At 38.4% G+C, this 16,886-nt stretch overlaps 1 protein-coding gene across 6 annotated transcripts in view; it reads right to left on the bottom strand.

Annotated features, from left to right (window-relative positions):
* The window catches only part of TAOK1 (TAO kinase 1), a 148,937-nt gene that overhangs the window by 15,329 nt on the left and 116,722 nt on the right, over window positions 1–16,886 (bottom strand). For 5 of the 6 annotated variants that reach the window (XM_027130502.1, XM_027130503.1, XM_027130506.1 and 2 more), the window contains 6 exons: window positions 14,639–14,875; window positions 12,088–12,216; window positions 7,879–8,082; window positions 5,821–6,060; window positions 2,708–2,920; window positions 1,633–1,815 (listed from right to left, as the gene is read on the bottom strand). In XM_027130502.1, the coding sequence (XP_026986303.1) occupies window positions 1,633–1,815; window positions 2,708–2,920; window positions 5,821–6,060; window positions 7,879–8,082; window positions 12,088–12,216; window positions 14,639–14,875 (1,206 nt within the window). Of the gene's footprint in view, window positions 1–1,153; window positions 1,315–1,632; window positions 1,816–2,707; window positions 2,921–5,820; window positions 6,061–7,878; window positions 8,083–12,087; window positions 12,217–14,638; window positions 14,876–16,886 lie in introns of all 6 variants that reach the window. The other variant, XM_027130505.1, reaches the window with a different exon arrangement.

Genomic DNA, 16,886 nt, shown 5'->3' with positions numbered 1-16,886 from the left:
ACCACTAGGTGGAGCTAAAAATACAAATACACAGTCCTACCCCAGTATCCTTGGGGGAAGGGTTCCAGGACCATTCCTCAGATACCACAATTTGAGGATGCTCAAGTCCCTTATCTAAAATAGTGTAGTGTTTGCATATAAGCCACACAGATACTCTCATACTTTAAATCACCTCTAGATTACTTACAATACTCTATACCATGTAAATGCTCTGTAACTAGTTGCTGGGGGCATGCAGCAGATGGCAGTTTTACTTTTTGGAACTTTCTGGAATTTTCTTTCCCCTAATACTTTCAATCAGAGGTTAGTTGAATCCATGGATGCAGAACCCACAGGTATGAGAGGGCTGACTGTAAATAGTACTAATATTTCTCTCACAACACTATAGGGAGTTTTCATTTTAGTGATAATTTTTTGAAGCATAAGAGACAGAACTTTAGGTTGAATTTTAATAAGCAAGTTGGAATCAGACAGATTTATGAAATCTGTACATGGGACAAACTAGATTTTTCTCAAAATTTATATGTGTTTATATCTTTCCCATCTTGAATGAGAAACATAAGTGAGACAATTTTTAGAGGCAAGAACCTCTTGAAGAAGCCAGTAATGAGAGCTATGCCAGAAGAAGAGTAACATCTTATTTAGGTGGGTTTTTTCAAGAATGTATTTTTTAATTTAATAAGGAATTCTATTTTTATCATAAGAACTGCAGGAAACAGAGGAAAATCTATGGAGCAATGGTCTAGAAACCATGACAACTTTTATTAAGTTAGCCAAGTACTAACATACAAAAGGATCAATGGAGCTAAGACTATCACCTGTTGGGAACTTATGGCTCAGGAATTCTGGAACATAGCTCTGAATCCTAGATACAATTATATTCTACTACTTCTCATGGCAAAACTTTCCTCTTTATCTTTCAAAATCTAAAAATCTTCTGTCCATCAGTCTTTCCCCAAAATACACACACACGCACACGCACACACACACATGCACAGCTATAATACCTTAAAGGATGGAAAGGAAGTGAATCTGGGGATTTTAGTTCTATTCTCTAATATATCTGGCAAAGAATAAGTGAAAAAAGAGAGAAAGAAAGAAAAAAAGATAAATCTAGAAGTAACATTTTCAGCTTGTGTAGAACTGGCTTTACCTTCTGTCCCCTAGTACTCTTCCACCAATCTGTATAGTTCCAGGCCCAGGATAGAAGAGTAAAGTATATATTCCAGATCTTTTGCCCCTGCCTCTCTCAGGCAATTACTAAAGTTCTTTTTCTTCACTATCCAAGTTTTTCTCCAATCTCTTTAGGTAGAGCTAGGTACACAAAAAAAGTGAGGAACATGGAGCCAGAGCTACTCTCTCACAATTCAACTGTCTTCACATAACACCATATCCTTCCTCTAGCAATTACTACTTAACTACATTCCTCTGATGTTTAGAATTCATTAATTATAATAAGGTTTATTACTGAAACAATAATTTTAAAGAAAAACACTACCAAAACTAGAATTAAGGAAATATGGTATGGTGAAAACAATCTAACGCCACCTCTGCTAATATGAAAATGTATTTATAAAATGTTTCTGATGAAGGCAAATACTAGCACAATTAACTTCCTTCTATTATCTATACCTTTTGTTCTAAGAGTGCCCTGCGGAGGGAGACCCTCTGTTCAAGTTCCCGAAGCTCTCGATCATGTTGTGCCTCAGCTTGCATCTTGATTTTGCTCTGATATGCATTTAACAGCTCCAGTTCCTGCTGCAGCTGCATCTTTAAAACCTGGCACTCTGCTTCCTGTGCTTCATCCAAACGCAGCTGAAAGAGAGGAAAAAACCCAGATATATCCTACTGTGAGCTATTTACCCATGACCTATGGAAAGGAGGTGTGAGAAAAGACAGACAACTCTTTTGTAGGATACACAATTGTTCTCTCTTGTATCTTGGAGTAAACATCTCTGGAAAAGGAAGGCACAGTAACCAGTGATGGTAATATGAAGATAAAAGCTATCATGATCTATTAGGAGGATGCCTGAATAATTATATTTTTCTTAAGAAAAATCTAGAATCTGATTAGCTGATGTAAGACTCTCAATCTCTTCTCTGCAATGGAAATAACTACAGAACAGGGACCAGCAAACTATAGCCTCCAGACCAAATGTGGACAGCTGCCTGTTTTAATTAATTAATTTGATAGTCCACTAGTTAAGAATGGCTTTTACATTTTAAATGGCTATATAAGTACCCACATAATTATCCTCAATTTTGTATCACGGACTACAAAACCTAAAATATTTACTATCTGGCCCTTTAAGAAAAAGTTTGCAAAACTCATATAGAAAATATTTTGTATTTGCCTTCACTAAAATGTGACCATTTGGATCCCCAATACAGTACTACTTTTTGCTCACTGCTTAACAAAGCTGCTGCTCTAATCCTCCTATACCGTTGGGATATGTGCTGAACACCTGAGGCAGTGGCAGAGAGCCTATTTAGAACCTCATGACTAAATGTATCAATGAGAATTCTATGTAAATCATGCCTACCTCCAAGCAATGCAGAGAACAGGAAAAATATAGATAACCACCACTATTTCTCAAGCTGTAGGAGAGCTATCACTTCCAACCAGTATTTTAACTGCTGGGATTTCATTCAGGTGGTGGGATGAAAGGGGCACTGAATTTGTTTTGCTTAAATAAAATGAACTCACAGCTTGGGTGGACAGCATTTCATTAATGCTGTGGTCATACTGTTCAGCCAAGATGGCTAACTTCCGGGTCTGCTCCTCCTTGAGACGTTTCAGAACAGCTTTGTGCTCACTCTTTGGTGTAGTCTCCAGTAGGTGATTTCTTAATGCTTTGTACTGTCTGGTTTGGATTTTGCAGGTGTCCTGAAACTGCTTTTTTATTTGGAGTTCTTTAGACTGGGAAGGAAAAAAAAGATGTATATAATTTTTAACATATGGCCATTTGTTATACCTCATGCTTATATGAAAATAAAGGCTACTAGGAGACGAGGAGATGAAAAACAAAAAGGTCAGACCGTAAGGTTGCAGGTACAGTACTTTTCCACTTGGTTATTAGGTCAAACCATTGCATTCTATGTATTTTTGTGACAAAATCTCTAATTTAAAACATTAGAATATCAAGAACCTTACTTTTTTCACAGGACTTCAGGTCATACTCATTATTTTACTAGTACATTTAGTTACAAGTAAATTTTTTTTATAGATTTTTTTGATGTGGACCTTTTTTTTTTTTTTTTTTTTGCATTACGCGGGCCTCTCACTGTTGTGGCCTCTCCCGTTGTGGAGCACAGGCTCCGGACGCGCAGGCTCAGCGGCCATGGCTCACGGGCCCAGCCACTCCGCGGCATGTGGGATCTTCCCGGACCGGGGCACAAACCCGTGTCCCCTGCATCAGCAGGCGGATTCTCAACCACTGCGCCACCAGGGAAGCCCGATGTGGACCATTTTTAAAGTCTTTATTGAATTTGTTACAATATTGCTTCCGTTTTATGTTTTGGTATTTTGGCCATGAGGCATGTGGGATCTTAGCTCCCGACCAGGGTCTGAACCTGCACCCCCTGCATTGGAAGGTGAAGTCTTAACCACTGGACCGCCACGGAAGTCCCAGTGGCACCACTCTTAAATACTGTCCTTGGTTAACAAAATTCTTCCAAGTTAGCCAGGAATGGGACAATGACATTTAGACATTCTCTTCTACCTCTGTATAACAACCTCTATTCTTTTAAAAGTTTTTATTTTTAAAGGATTGTGCCAAGAAAACTAATTATTCCACATCACTAGCCTAATGAGGGAAAAAGAAAAGGTCCTTGAAAAATGTTTTTTCTATAAGAAGAGTAATACTTGTACCAAGAATAAACTATATCCCTCAATGTTTGACTCAAGTGAAAGCAAGATGAATGTAAGTTACAGTTGTTTCTACTCATTTAACACTGACAAAACATCATCTGGATGCCAGATGAAGAAACAACAGAGCAGGCGTATATCCAACCCATTCCATAGACATAGTACCCCAAACCCCCCACCCCAAATCCTAGTCAAATTACATAAGTGCTAAAACTGAAGTCCCCCTACCTCCCTTTAAAGTCCTGGAAAAAGTTGGAAGAGGCAACCGTTACTTAGGTAAATAAAAATGGATAACTTGGCATTAAAATCAAGTCAGTTTTGTTCAAATTGAGTAAGCAGACAGAAATACATAACTAAGAGGAACATGATGGTTTTCTTCCCTAGTAAAGTAACAGAACAATCTCCTTTATGGAAAATCTTGAGCTCATCTGTCATCAGAAGGAGACATTCTATTCTAAATCTGACTACAATTGTGAAACATTATTTTTTGCCTCACGTTTTGTATAGTATCTGTGAAGATTACACTAGTATTTACAAGCTTTCAAACTGAAAAGGCAAAAACAAAAAACAGGAATGGTTAAACATCAAACAACTCTATGCCAAGCCCTACAGAAATGCAGTCATATTAAATTTATGGTATGATGATAGAAAACTAACAAGTTTTCAGTCTGGTTTATTTCTGGGTGCTGCTGACTTTAAAACAGTCATTAATTTCACAGACATGTTATTTAACTAATCTTTTGGTGGGAAATTGTCTATTCTATAGCCAAAAGAGTATATACCTCTCCACTACAAAGACAAAATAAATTTGAAAAATCATTATGAATTCCAATTTTCTAAGCAATGACTAATGAAGATTATGTGAGTAGTCAACATAAGCTACTCTGTAAATGATGTTAATTAGCTGTTCGGAAAACAAAGTGAAATTTTACTCAGGTTCACAAGGAAAGGGTAAAAACATCTTAACTTTGCTTCTATACTTTTGTTCAAGACAGCTTGTTTGAATGGAGTTGAGTGGGAATCAACAGGTACCATTCGGTGTGGTGTAGCTTCTAGATTTTGACACAGATTACCCCTGTGAATGAATTTCACTTCACTCCAGGACAGTTATTCAGATAAGGGGGTAGGGTTTTAAAAGAAAATACTGTGTTGGGCTTCCCTGGTGGTGCAGTGGTTGAGAGTCCGCCTGCCGATGCAGGGGACACGGGTTCGTGCCCCGGTCCAGGAGGATCCCACATGCCGCGGAGCGGCTGGGCGCGTGAGCCATGGCCGATGAGCCTGCGTGTCCGGAGCCTGTGCTCCGCGACAAGAGAGGCCACAGCAGTGAGAGGCCCACGTACCACAAAAAACAAAAAAACAACAAAAAAACAAAACATACCCCAACTACCACGCCATGGTCTCACCTACACTACCAAATACATAAAGAAAATAAGCAGAATGGGAGTAACACTGTGGTGATTCCACTATTCCTCTTAAGATAAGCACACACAGTGAAGGGAGAGGGGGTAAAAAGGCATTTTTTTTCATTCACTGGCTTCTGTACTGACTAGGAATTTACTGTCTTTTTTGGATACAAATCACACTAGGAGCAAATAAGATTCCAAAACTGTATTACTTGGAACAATAAAGAGAAGCCAACAGGTTAGTTAGCATGTTGACGTGTAGACTGTAATGTCAGCATTGGACATTTGGGTACATTAAAATAAGAACTTTGATTCTTATTTATGGCATTTGCTACAGTTAAATTTTTTTCGGTACTCTACTGAGAAATACATGAGCAAAAGTCTGTAGCTACAGACACTCCATGTCAAAACTAATTAAACATGCTTAAAATGAAAAGAAAGAGGTTTATTCAATTTCTTTACGACAGATTTCTGTCTTAGACTTCTACTGCTTATATGGATGCCTTTTATCCCTATTCCCCTTTGTCAAGAAGCTTAGGCTAAAGGTACCTTCAGACTCTTAGGCTGTTGTCGAACCTCCATGACATGCTTTCGCCTTAGTTCTCGTTCTCTTCGCTTATTATATTCCAGCTGGTTAGTGAGCTCAGTTTGATGCTGCAGTCTGATCAACTCACAGCGCATCTTCTGAATTGTGTTGAGGTGGCGGAACTCCAGTTCTTGCATGGACTCATGCTGTCGCAGCAGCATGGCGTGCTCTAAGTCCTTTTGAGTCTGTCTTTTATTTAACTCCTAATCCATAACACAAAAGACAAAGGTATAATTTACAATGCTAGGGAAAAAACTCCTAAGAAATAGATTAATCAGGAAGTGGATGTAATCCTCAGATTCAATAATGACTGCATAGTAAATATTAGATTTTATGACCTTTACAGCAGTAAATGGGCAATTAGTAGCACCAATTTCCTTATTCTATTCATTTACTATTCATTAATACTATTTTATGCAATAAGCTTAAGACATAGCAAATCTATCTCAGTAGGCTGAATGTCCTTCCTTCTTTCTTTTCTTTCTTTATTGTTTCCCAATTTTATATCTGAAGAGAACTCGTAAGCCATTCTTTGAATTTCTTCAGAGTATCCTATTCAATTCTATTACAGGCAGTATACCCAGCACAGTATAGTGAATAAGAACATGGATCTGGCTCTGCTACCTATGAGCAGTCCTTGGGTTAATTGTTTAAACTCTCTGTGCTTCAGTTTCATCACTTTTCAAATGAAGATAATAATATTGCTATTTCACAGATTTAATGTGAGGATGAAGTGAGTTCACAAATGGAAAGTTCTCAGAACAATACCTCACACATGCTGCTCAACAAATGTTCTAATTCTTTTTTTTTTTTTTCAGATTAAAAAGAACAAGCATAAAACACACACACACACAGAAGTCAAACCTACCCCCTTTGCCCCTGCAAACCCCTTCTCCAGAGGCCAACAGTTTGGTTCAAATGCTTCCCAACCTTCCCCATGCTTATCGTGAAACATCTATTACACAAAAACATACAGTTTTAAAAACTGAATAACATACATTATAGGCATATAATGTGCTTTCTTCACCTAACAATATAATGGATATACATCCAGATCAGATCAGTATATACAGATCTTTTTTTTTTAAGTTTCATAGTAAGCTTCTGCTTTGCAATACCATAATTTTCCATTTTTTGCTTGATAAAGAAATTTTCATTAAATGTTTATTCATGATGCATCATATAATCATGTTATTATTTCTTTAGGATAGAGTTCTAGGAGTGGATTTGATAGATAAAAGCATATCTATCAATATATCAGTATCAATTTATATTCTTAGCAACACTGCACATTTCCCAATGCCACTACTAGGATTCAATGTTGCTAGTCTTTATATTATTTAATTGATGCAACTGTTTTAATTTGAATTTATTTAATTATTAGTGAATTTGAACAATTATGCTATACTTGAAGTTTATTTTAAGCCACTCTTGTAAATAAATTAATCTGTGCTCACAGGTATCCCTGATAGTGAGAATATGTTTTCACTGGCATAGGAGTTTCTACATTTGCTCAATTAATAATTACATGATTATAAAAAATGTGTTAAATGATAACACATACTTAATGGCACCCATTTCAGTTCAAAAGGTATAAAGTATCCAATAATTTTATGGTATTTAAAAATGAACACCCCTCTCATTCACAGATTTAATATGTATTTAATAAATATTTATTGAATACCTACTATGGGCCAGATACTAGGGGGATATAAAGACCGGAACAAAACCAGTGACTTTAGAAAATTTCCATTCTAGGCAGGACGAGAAACTTACCCCCAAAAAGTGTGTATGTGTAAGAGAGAGAAGTGCAGAGAAGAACATTTAGAGAAGAAGGATTTGGACATTAGGGAAGGCACTTCTGAGGAGGTGGTATCTGAGGAGAGACATGAAGGGAGGAAGCAAGCCATGTAGATAATCTAGGGAAGAAGAATTCAGGCTGAGGGAGGTACAAGTGCAAAGACCCTGAGTCTGGGAAATGACAAACATACTTTCAGGAAATATTCTCGTTTCAAACGTACCTCCCTGACAAGGTCCTGTTCCAAGTTATGGCGCCCAAGTAACATTCTTCTCTTGAAGCGACGGCATTCCAGCTCTAGGTATTGTCTCTGACGCCGTAGAAGATTAGCCTCTTCTTCTGCTTGGAAATGCTGTATATTCTCCTTCTGCTTTGAAAGCCACTCCTGTTTTTCTTTTTTTGGGGTGCTCTGATTTTCATTCAGCTCCTGGCAACATAAAAAACAACTCAGTTCGGGCTTCCCTGGTGGCGCAGTGGTTGAGAGTCCGCCTGCCGATGCAGGGGACACGGGTTCATGCCCTGGTCCGGGAAGATCCCACGTGCCACGCAGCGGCTAGGCTTGTAAGCCATGGCCGCTCAGCCTGCACGTCCGGACCCTGTGCTCTGCAACGGGAGAGGCCACAATAGTGAGAGGCCCGCGTACCGCAAAAAAAAAAAAACCAAAAAAACCAAAACTCAGTTCAAAATACATAAAAATTAATTGCATGAATATATCATCTGGTATTTGGTGCATTTAAATAAAAGTACTTAATCTGTGTCCTTTCTAATGCTCAAGGCAGGGCAATGACCTTAAGGAGGTAGGTAATATTTTCCTTTTCTTGAGTTAACCGGTGAAGTAGGACAGGAAAGAGAAATGTATGCTAGAAAACATGCATACCTTTTAGCTTTACACAGCTACATTTATGATGGTTACTAGTTTTAAAAGAATACAATATTGGTAAATGAAGTAAAACACATCATTCTTTAAATGCTTCCCAAGAAGAGACATAAGGCAGTGCTTTCAGGTAAAAATTATTTATATGAATTAATATTAGGGCAAATATACATCTAATGTGTCACTTCTTGGTTTCTGACATTCTAAATATTAAGTTTTTGGCAAAATTATGGATAGACTCAGTATAAAAGACTTAGAAATTAAATGGAAAATCAACAAAACCATGGGAGAATAGAAACCCTTTTTATGAATCGTATTTAACTAAACAAATCAAAACCAGTGCTTTTCTATAGCATTTAAAATATCACCTTCCACGGTCCTGTGGACACAAGGGGGGGGAAGGGGAGGGTAGGAAGAATTCGGAGATTAGGATTAACATATATACACTATCATGTGTAAAATAGAGAGCTAGTGGGGAACATGCTATAAAGCACAGGAAACTCAGCTCGGTGCTCTGTGAAAACCTAGATGGGGGAGATGTGGGGGGCGGAGGTGGGAGGGAGGTCCAAGAGGGAGGGGATGTAGGTATACATATAACTGATTCATTTCATTGTACAGCAGAAACTAACACAACATTGTAAAGCAATTATACTCCAATAAAAAAATAATAAAAGTGAAAATAAAATATTACCTTACATGTGGTACATATATACAATGGAATACTACTCAGCCATAAAAAAGAATGAAATAATGCCTTCTGCAGCAACATGGATGGACTCAGAGATTATCATACTAAGCAAAGTAAGTCAAAAAGAGAAAGACAAATACTATATGATATCACTTATATATGGAATCTAAAATATGACACAAATGAACGTTATCTACAAACAGAAACAGACTCACAGGTATAGAGAACAGACTTGCTGGTGGTGGTGGGGAGGGAAGGACTGGGAGTTTGGGGTTAGTAGATACAAACTATTACATATAGGATGGACAAACAACAAGGTCCTACTGCATAGCACAGTGAACCATATTCAATATCCTGTGATAAACCATAATGGAAAAGAATATGAAAAAGAATATACATATGTAGAACTGAGTCACTCTGCTGTACAGCAGAAATTAACACAACATTGTAAATCAACTATACTTCAAAAATATATATATATTATCTTACAAACTATCTAAATGAAAATGCATTTATATTGGGCCAGATGAGAACACTGACAATGCGCTCAATGAGGCAAACTCTAGGATGATAATTAATACTAATATACCTTCAACCTAAAAAGCAACAATGTTGCACAGTATATAAATAAGCCATCTTTCCTAGGTATAAGATAATTTTTCAAAGACTACTAACCTTATGGTCCTTCCCCTGGTTTTCAAGAAAGAGATCAGTTCTTTATAACTTTAGTTCATAAGATATACAAACACATAAAAAAAATTTTAGTAGTTCTAAACTTAAGGGTATATGTGTACACACGGAAGAGAAAGGGCACATAAATAATCACCTGGGTATATTTTTCAAAATCTTTTGCCAGGGAACTTCTCCACTAAGATTCTAGTATATCCCTTCCTCTATGCTAAAAATGATTGTTTTAAATGAACTCACACACATAAATACACACTAATTTGGCTTCTAAAAGAAAACGAATTTATTAGCTGGACTACCTGTTATATGCTTAAAGGATTACCTAAAGCAATGCACCCATAAAACGAAAATCTCATTTCACTGGGAAACGGATCTGTAAAACTGCATTTTGTTGGATATTTATTTACAGTTGGGGACCTATTTACAGTCTTTTCAAACCCAATGTGCCAATATAGAGTTTGGCTTTTGTATTACAGTCACAGGAATATATTACAGGTTATACCCTTTAGAGTTAGAAAAATCTTTTCAATGAAGCTCAGTTGGCAGTGTATACAGAGCAAGCTTTTGTGCCAACAATATGTCCATAATAACATTTAAATAAGTGACTATAAATTCCTACACAAACAAAAGCATTACTAGCAAAGAGATTACTATTATTTTATCAAGACCAATTAATTTATCAGTGCCCTAATAATTAATTACATGGACTAAAAATTTCAGTCAATCAGTCTGTAAAAGGGGGTCTAAATTGAGACATATCATTTCTCTCTCCTGACTACTATCCTGAATAGTTACCCCCTTTCAGAAACTGCCTTGGAACAATCAAGGTGTTCTTCAAAGTCAGACTACATCTGCTTTTAAAAGAAGTTCAAAAATGCAGCACATGGAGAGCAAATAAATATGAAATCGTGGAATCGTAAATAAATAATCAGCATGTTTTGCTATTAAAGAAAATGTGATGAGCAAATATGCCTCTTATCTTTACTCTATGAACAAATTATTGTAATCTTCTGAGCCAAAAGTAAGAAGGAATGGTCTAAGTTTTTCTTTTTTTTTTAATATATTTATTTATTTTTGGCTGCGATGGGTCTTCGTTGTTGCACGCAGGCTTTCTCTAGTTAAGGCAAGCAGGGGCTACTCTTCGTTGCGGTACACGGGCTTCTCATTGCGGTGGCTTCTCCTTGCAGAGCATGGGCTCTAGGCGCGTGGGCTTCAGTAGTTGCAGCACACAGGCTCAGTAGTTGTGGCTCGCAGGCTCTAGAGCACAGGCTCAGTAGTTGTGGCACATGGGCTTAGCTGCTCCACGGCATGTGGGATCTTCCCGAAGCAAGGCTCGAACCTGTGTCCCCTGCACTAGCAGGCGTATTCTTAACCATGAGCCACCAGGGAAGCCTGGTATGGTCTACTTTTAGAAAAAGAAATGTGTGGCTTCCTTTCACAGCTCAAGTATATTTTGGGGGGGACTCCCTTCCTCCCCAAAGTAGCGGGGGCTGGGGCAGGAAAGGGATGCTGCAGGTGACAATGAGGGCCTGGTCTCACCCTCCCTCTCTCAGCTGCCCCTGCCCTGCCAGTCCCCACCTCGGCATTGTGGCTCCCCTGTAACCTTTAATCTCATCTGTCTCGAGGGGAGCTCTGTTTGTCCGCATTATTTATTGCTACCCCTGCCTGGTCTCTTGCCCCCCCCACACCTGGCCCCAGGGCCTGTACGGAGGGACATGAAATAAATGTCCTGAAGCCCAATACCCGTCTAGATCCTGATGATTTCAGACCCGTCCTTGGGGAGCCTGCCACCCGCCTCCTTGCCCTTTCCTGGGTCCTCAGGGATTCTAGCCCTGAGCCCAGGCCAGCCGCCCTTAAGTTGCTTCCACATCGATCACAGCTCAAGTATTTTATTTCTCGTGAGTCAGTTATTTAGTAAGTGCATATGAAAACTATTATAAATAAAATAATTTATATTTTTAGGAGATGATTCTTTTTAGATCCTACTCAATTGAAGATATCTGTTGAAGAGTAACTGTTGAAGAATAACTGATTAAAGTTTGCCTTCATTCAAACTGGTAAACATTTAGTGGCCACAAACAATAGAAGAAGAATTTATCCTAATGGTTCTATGAGTCAATCAACATCAATAGATAAAATCAATAAGTAGACAACTGGCGTGAAAATTTTTATAAAATAGATACCTCCTTAAGCTGTTCTTTTCGAAGTTTATATTCTCTTTTCTGGGACTCCAAAAAGCTGTTTAGTTCTTTCTTCTGTTGGGCCTGAATATGTTGCTGAAACTTTTTCTCTTCATTGGCCATCACTTTAGCCTATGGGAAATTTAAAAAATGGATCAAATTAGTTAAGTAGATTCAAAGCAACAGTTTAATATATACCACTAAGGATATTTTTACCCTTAAGAACATAAAATCAGTATAAGCATTACCAATACCAATTACTCAGCATCTTATTATTTGAATTTCAGAGAACCAGTAAAATGGAACTCATCTTTAATATGTTGATCTTTTACAAAATCAAAATGTTTTCACCTTTTTAAAAATTTTACATGTCCTCCCCCAAGAAAATAAAACAGATATATATCTATCCACAAATATAATTAAGTAATGACCTTTTATCTAGATTGATTTGTATATTAAATAATGTAATATACTCCTCTTCAAATTAAACCCTGACTTTTTTTTTTTTTTTTTTTTTTTTTTTTTTCGGTACGCGGGCCTCTCACAGCTGTGGCCTCTCCCGTTGCGGAGCACAGGCTCTGGACGCGCAGGCTCAGCGGCCATGGCTCACGGGCCTAGCCACTCCACGGCATATGGGATCTTCCTGGACCGGGGCACGAACCCGTGTCCCCTGCATCGGCAGGTGGACTCTCAACCACTGCGCCACCAGGGAAGCCCCAAAACCCTGACCTTTAACTTATATATTAAGTAATATGAAAATATTAAATATTAGATACATATCATACTGTTTTATTTTTGATTATATAGGCAATGCATATTCATTGTAGATCATTTAGGAAATACAGGAAAACACAAAAAAATCTTGTATGATTTTACCACCCGGAGATAACCAATATAAACATTTTGGTGCACACCCTTCCTATTTACTTCTATGCATACATACATTTTAAATAAATCTGTAATCATATTGCACATCCTGTTTCATGATTTGCTTTTCTAAATATGTATCTACCTCCTCCCGAGTTATTAAAAATACTACCCCATGTCCAACAGGATTCTAAATATCTATACATTCTTTCATCAAATTACTTCAAAAGCAAATAATTATTTACTCTGTAAATTATTTTGCCAAATTCTCTATTATGAGAGAGTAGTTCTTCTATTTTAGGGGGAAAGGCTGAACAGGGTAACTATAATAAATAATGCCTCAATGTGGACAAGCCAGACACATTTCTAGATATTGTGTGAATTTACAGAGAAGCTTACATTTTACCTGACAAGTGTGACTATCAAAATAAAATTTAACTGATGGGACATCAAAAACATTAAAAGAAAAGGTCTCACGTAACAAGAATCCTAAAAAAATATACTTAAATCATATAGTAAAATGACACTTATTTGTAAAAAAACAAATGGGCTGGGACTTCCCTGGTTGTCCAGTGGTTAAGAATCCGCCCAATGCAGGGGACGCAGGTTCAATCCCTGGTTGGTGAACTAAGATCCCACATGCTGCAAGGCAACTAAGTCCACGTGCCTCCACTAGAGAGCCCGCGTATGGCAAACTACAGAGTCCACGGGCTCTGGAGCCCACGTGCCACAACTACAGAGCCCATGCACTCTCGAGCCCATGCGCCACAACCAGACAGAAGCCTGTGAGCCGCAACAAAGACCCCGGGCGCCACAACGAAAGATCCCACGTGCCGCAACCAAGACCCAACACAGCCATAAATGAAAAAAAAACACCAAAAAAACAAATGGGCTGGGACTTCCCTAGTGGTGCAGTGGTTAAGAATCCGCCTGCCAATGCAGGGGACACGGGTTCGAGCCCTGGTCTGGGAAGATCCCACATGCCACAGAGCAACGAAGCCTGTGTGCCACAACCACTGAGCCTGAGCTCTAGAGCCTGTGAACCACAACTACTGAGCCTGTGTGCCACAACTACTGAAACCCGCACGCCTAGAGCCCGTGCTCTGCAACAAGAGAAGCCCTGAACTGCAACAAAGAGTAGCCCCCGCTCGCTGCAATTAGAGAAAGCCTGCGTTCAGCAATGAAGACCCAATGCAGCCATAAATAAATAAATATTTTTTAAAAAACCCACAAATGGGCTAAATCTTAATCTGAACCTCTTTTATTATCTCTAACATTCTCTATAATCTTCAATTATTCTCTGATATTAAAATGCTGCCATAAATTTAAGATAGGTCTCCAAAAATCACAGAGAAGAGAATCATGAATGATTTTTCGAGACCTAAATCACCTATTGATAGGTGATTAACAAACTCCTCAGATAATCAGGGTACCTAGGGCCTAAAATGGTTGCATGATTTACCCACTGTGATACTATAAAACTATCAGTGTTAGGAAATAATCCCACATCTATTGCTTCCCAGACTCAGTACTTAATATTACACAATTTATATAAATGTTTCTTCTTTTCCCCAACTGATTTGCTTGGTTCTGGGGAAGATATATCCTAACATCACAATGCCATCTTGGTTAATTCTGAGATGGTTACAATCTAGAGTAAATAAAATAGTAATACTGAATTGGCCACCTCTTTTTCCATAGCAGCCTGATGTTTCTTGATAAGTTTCTCCATTTCTGCAGCAAAATTGTTACGTTGTGTTTCAAGATCTTTGTCTAATCTGAGGCGATGTTCATCCATCTCAGCCTTTAACTTATTTTCCAGAGTCATCAGCTGCTTTTGATGTTGCCGCCTCATTCTCTTATAGCCAGACATTTGTTCTCTAAGCTCAGAGTCCTGCTCATGTTCTTGCATTTGCCTTGTAACCTAGACACACAAACAATGGAGAGAAAAGAATAAAATTAAGGAAAACATTTTTATTTCAGAAGCATTTTAGAGCACTCTACTACTTAGCCAAGTAGACAATCACTGTAAGAGATTCCAGTGAGCAGTTTCCAATTAAATTTCCAGGCGGTCTCCTAAAGAAATAGACACGCTGGTTCTAAAATTTATATTGGAATGTAAAGGACCTACAATAGCCAAAACAATCTTGAGGGAAAAAAAGTTGGAAGACACACATTTCAGTAATCCAAACAATGTGGAATTGGTGGAAGAATAGGCTGAACAGATCAAAGGAACAGAATAAAATCTAGAAATAGACCCAAATATATTTAGTCAATTGATTTTCCACCAAAAAGTCAATTCAAAGAGGAAAAAATGTGTTATCATCAAATTCTGCGGACACAACTGGTTCTCTGTATATAAAAGCAAAAACAAAAATCTTGACTTCTGTATCACTCTATATATAAAAATTGAGAATGATTTGACATAAACACAAAATCCAGAATCATAAAGTAGAAAAAAACCCAAAATATCTTCATGACCATAGCGCAGGCAAATATTTCTTGGGCAGGACACAAAAAGCACTGACTATAAAGACAAAAATGTATAAACTGATTTTTTTTAATTAAGGTGAAATTCACATAATATAAAATTAATCATTTTAAAGTGAACAACCCAGCAGCATTTAGTATATTCACGATGTTAGGCAACCACCACCTCTATATACTTAAAAGACAGCTGTTATGCAGCTGCTCCCCATTCTCCCCTTTTGCTAACCACCAACCTGTTTTCTGTCTCTATGGATTTATCTACTCTGGATATTTCATATAAATAGCATCATATGTGACCTTTTGTGTCTGGCTTCTTTAATTTAGCATGTTTTCAAGGTTCATCCATATTGTATATAGCATGTATCAGTATTTCATTCCTTTTTATAGCTAAATAATATTCCATTATTTGCATATACCATAATTTGTTTATCCATTCATCCACTGGTGAATATTAATATCTGTGTTGTTTCCACTTTTTGGGTATTGTGAATAGTGCTGCTGTGAACATGTGTGTAGTGTACTTGTTTGAGTAACTGTTTTCAATTCTTTTGGGTATATACCTAGTAGTAGAACAGCTGGGTCATGTGGTAAATCTATGTTTAACTTTTTGAGGCATCATCAACTGTTTTCCACAGCAGCTGAACCATTTTACATTCCTACCAGCAATATACAGGAGTTCCAATTTCTCTGCACTCTCTCCAACACTTGTTATTTTGGTTTTTTTCCTTTTCTTTTCCTTTTTAAATTCATTTTTATTTATTTTTTAAATTTCTTTTTTTTTGTGGTACACAGGGCCCCTCACCGTTGTGGCCTCTCCCGTTGCAGAGCACAGGCTCCAGATGCGCAGGCTCAGCGGCCATGGCTCACGGGCCTAGCCGCTCTGCAGCATGTGGGATCCTCCCAGACCAGGGTATGAACCCACGTCCCCTGCATCGGCAGGCGGACTCGCAACCACTGCGCCACCAGGGAAGCCCTTTCCTTTTTTTTTTTTTTTTTTTTCGCCGTACGCGGGCCTCTCACTGCTGTGGCCTCTCCCGTTGTGGAGCACAGGCTCCGGATGCGCAGGCTCAGCAGCCATGGCTCACGGGCCCAGCCGCTCCGTGGCACGTGGGATCCTCCCGGACCTGGGCACGAACCCATGTCCCCTGCATCGGCAGGCGGACTCTCAACCACTGCGCCACCAGGGAAGCCCTCCTTTTTTTAAAAGATATTTGTACCTTCCTGTTCACTGCAGCATTATTATTATTTTTTAAAATTTATTTATTTATTTATTTTGGGTTGCATTGGGTCTTCATTGCTGCACGCAAGCTTTCTCTAGTTGCAGCAAGTGGGGGCTACTCTTTCTTGTGGTGCACAGGCTTCTCACTGCAATGGCTTCTCTTGCTGCGGAGCATGGGCTGTAGGCGTGCGGGCTTAAATAGTTGCAGCATGCAGGCTCAGTAGTT

Source organism: Aethalodelphis obliquidens, unplaced genomic scaffold (assembly GCF_003676395.1).
Source record: "Aethalodelphis obliquidens isolate GAN/ISIS:26980383/991018 unplaced genomic scaffold, ASM367639v1 scaffold38, whole genome shotgun sequence".
Lineage (NCBI taxonomy): Eukaryota > Metazoa > Chordata > Mammalia > Artiodactyla > Delphinidae > Aethalodelphis > Aethalodelphis obliquidens.
The sequence above is the reverse complement of the archived record's forward strand: the minus strand, read 5'-3'. Positions and strand labels throughout refer to the sequence as shown.